The sequence below is a fragment of the Rhea americana genome, unplaced genomic scaffold (assembly GCF_003343005.1).
Source record: "Rhea americana isolate MKP2758 unplaced genomic scaffold, rheAme1 scaffold_1861, whole genome shotgun sequence".
In the NCBI taxonomy this organism is placed as follows: Eukaryota; Metazoa; Chordata; class Aves; order Rheiformes; family Rheidae; genus Rhea; species Rhea americana.
The window spans coordinates 1-1,196 of NW_028185996.1; the positions used below are offsets into that span (position 1 = coordinate 1).

General features: G+C 66.2%; 1 protein-coding gene across 1 annotated transcript; it reads right to left on the reverse strand.

Moving 5' to 3' along the window:
• Positions 1–7: 7 nt before the first annotated feature.
• Positions 8–1,193, reverse strand: LOC146597408 (uncharacterized; the record flags this gene model as incomplete). Its single annotated transcript, XM_085302149.1, has 1 exon — positions 8–1,193. A coding segment is annotated over one exon (1,186 nt), but the record flags the coding sequence as incomplete, so codon positions are not given.
• Positions 1,194–1,196: the final 3 nt, after the last annotated feature.

Below are 1,196 nucleotides of genomic sequence, written 5' to 3' on the forward strand. Positions count from 1 at the left end.
GGGCCACCAGGGCCACCTGTGGGGCACCCCATGGGGCTCCCTGGGCCACCAGGGCCACCCATGGGGCACCCCATGGGGCCACCGAGGCCACCAGGGCCACCCGTGGGGCACCCCGCAGGGCTCATAGGGCTACTAGGGCCACCTGTGGGGCGTCCCATGGGGCTCACCGGGTCACCAGGGCCACCCATGGGGAATCCCATGAGGCCACCAAGGCCACCAGGGCCATCAGGGCCACCTGTGGGGCACCCCATGGGGCCACCAAGGCCACATGTGGGGTGCCCCATGGGGCCACCAAGGCCACCTGTGGGGCACCCTATGGGGCTAACCACGCCACCAGGGCCACCCGTGGGGCACCCCATGGGGCTAACCAGGCCACTAGGGCCACCCAAGGGACACTTTGCATGGGGCACATCAGCCCCGAGGTCACCTATGGGACACCCCAGGGAGGTCATGGTGCCACCTGGGCCACCCATGGGACCTCCTATGGGGTTCATGATGCCACCAGGGCCACCCGGGAGACCTCTTGCATGGGGTGTGTCTCCACCGGGGCCACCCACGTCCCTCCCCACCTCGCTCACGGTGCCACCAGGGCCACGCGTKGGACTTCCTATAGGGTTCGTGTTGCCACCAGGGCCACCCAGGGGACCTCCTCTAGGGCTGATGGGGCCACCAGGGCCACCTTTGAGCCCCCCGACAGGGTTGATGCTGCCCCCAGGGCCATCCAGAGGATCTTCTGCGGGGTTGATGGKGCCGGTGGGGCCTCCTATGAGGTCGATGGTGCCACCAAGGCCACCCAGGGGACCTTCTATGGGGGTCACCGTGCCAGTGGGGCCTCCTCCAGCGTTCATGACGCCACTAAGGCCACCCGTGAGACCTCCTATGAGGCTGACGGTGCCATCAGGGCCACATATGGGGGCTCCTGCAAGGTTGATGGTGGCACCGGGGCCAGCTATGAGATGTTCTGTGGGGTTGATGATGCCAATGGGACCTCCTATGGGGTTGATGGTGGCACCAGAGCTACCTGTGAGATCTCCTATGGGGTCGATGATGCCAGTGAGACCTCCTATGGGGTTTCTGTGGCCACCAGGACCCCCCGTGAGATCTCCTGTGGAGCTGATGGTGCCAGCAGGACCTCCTACGGGGTTCCTGGTGCCACCAGGACCTCCTATGAGATCTCCTATGGAGCTGATGGTGCC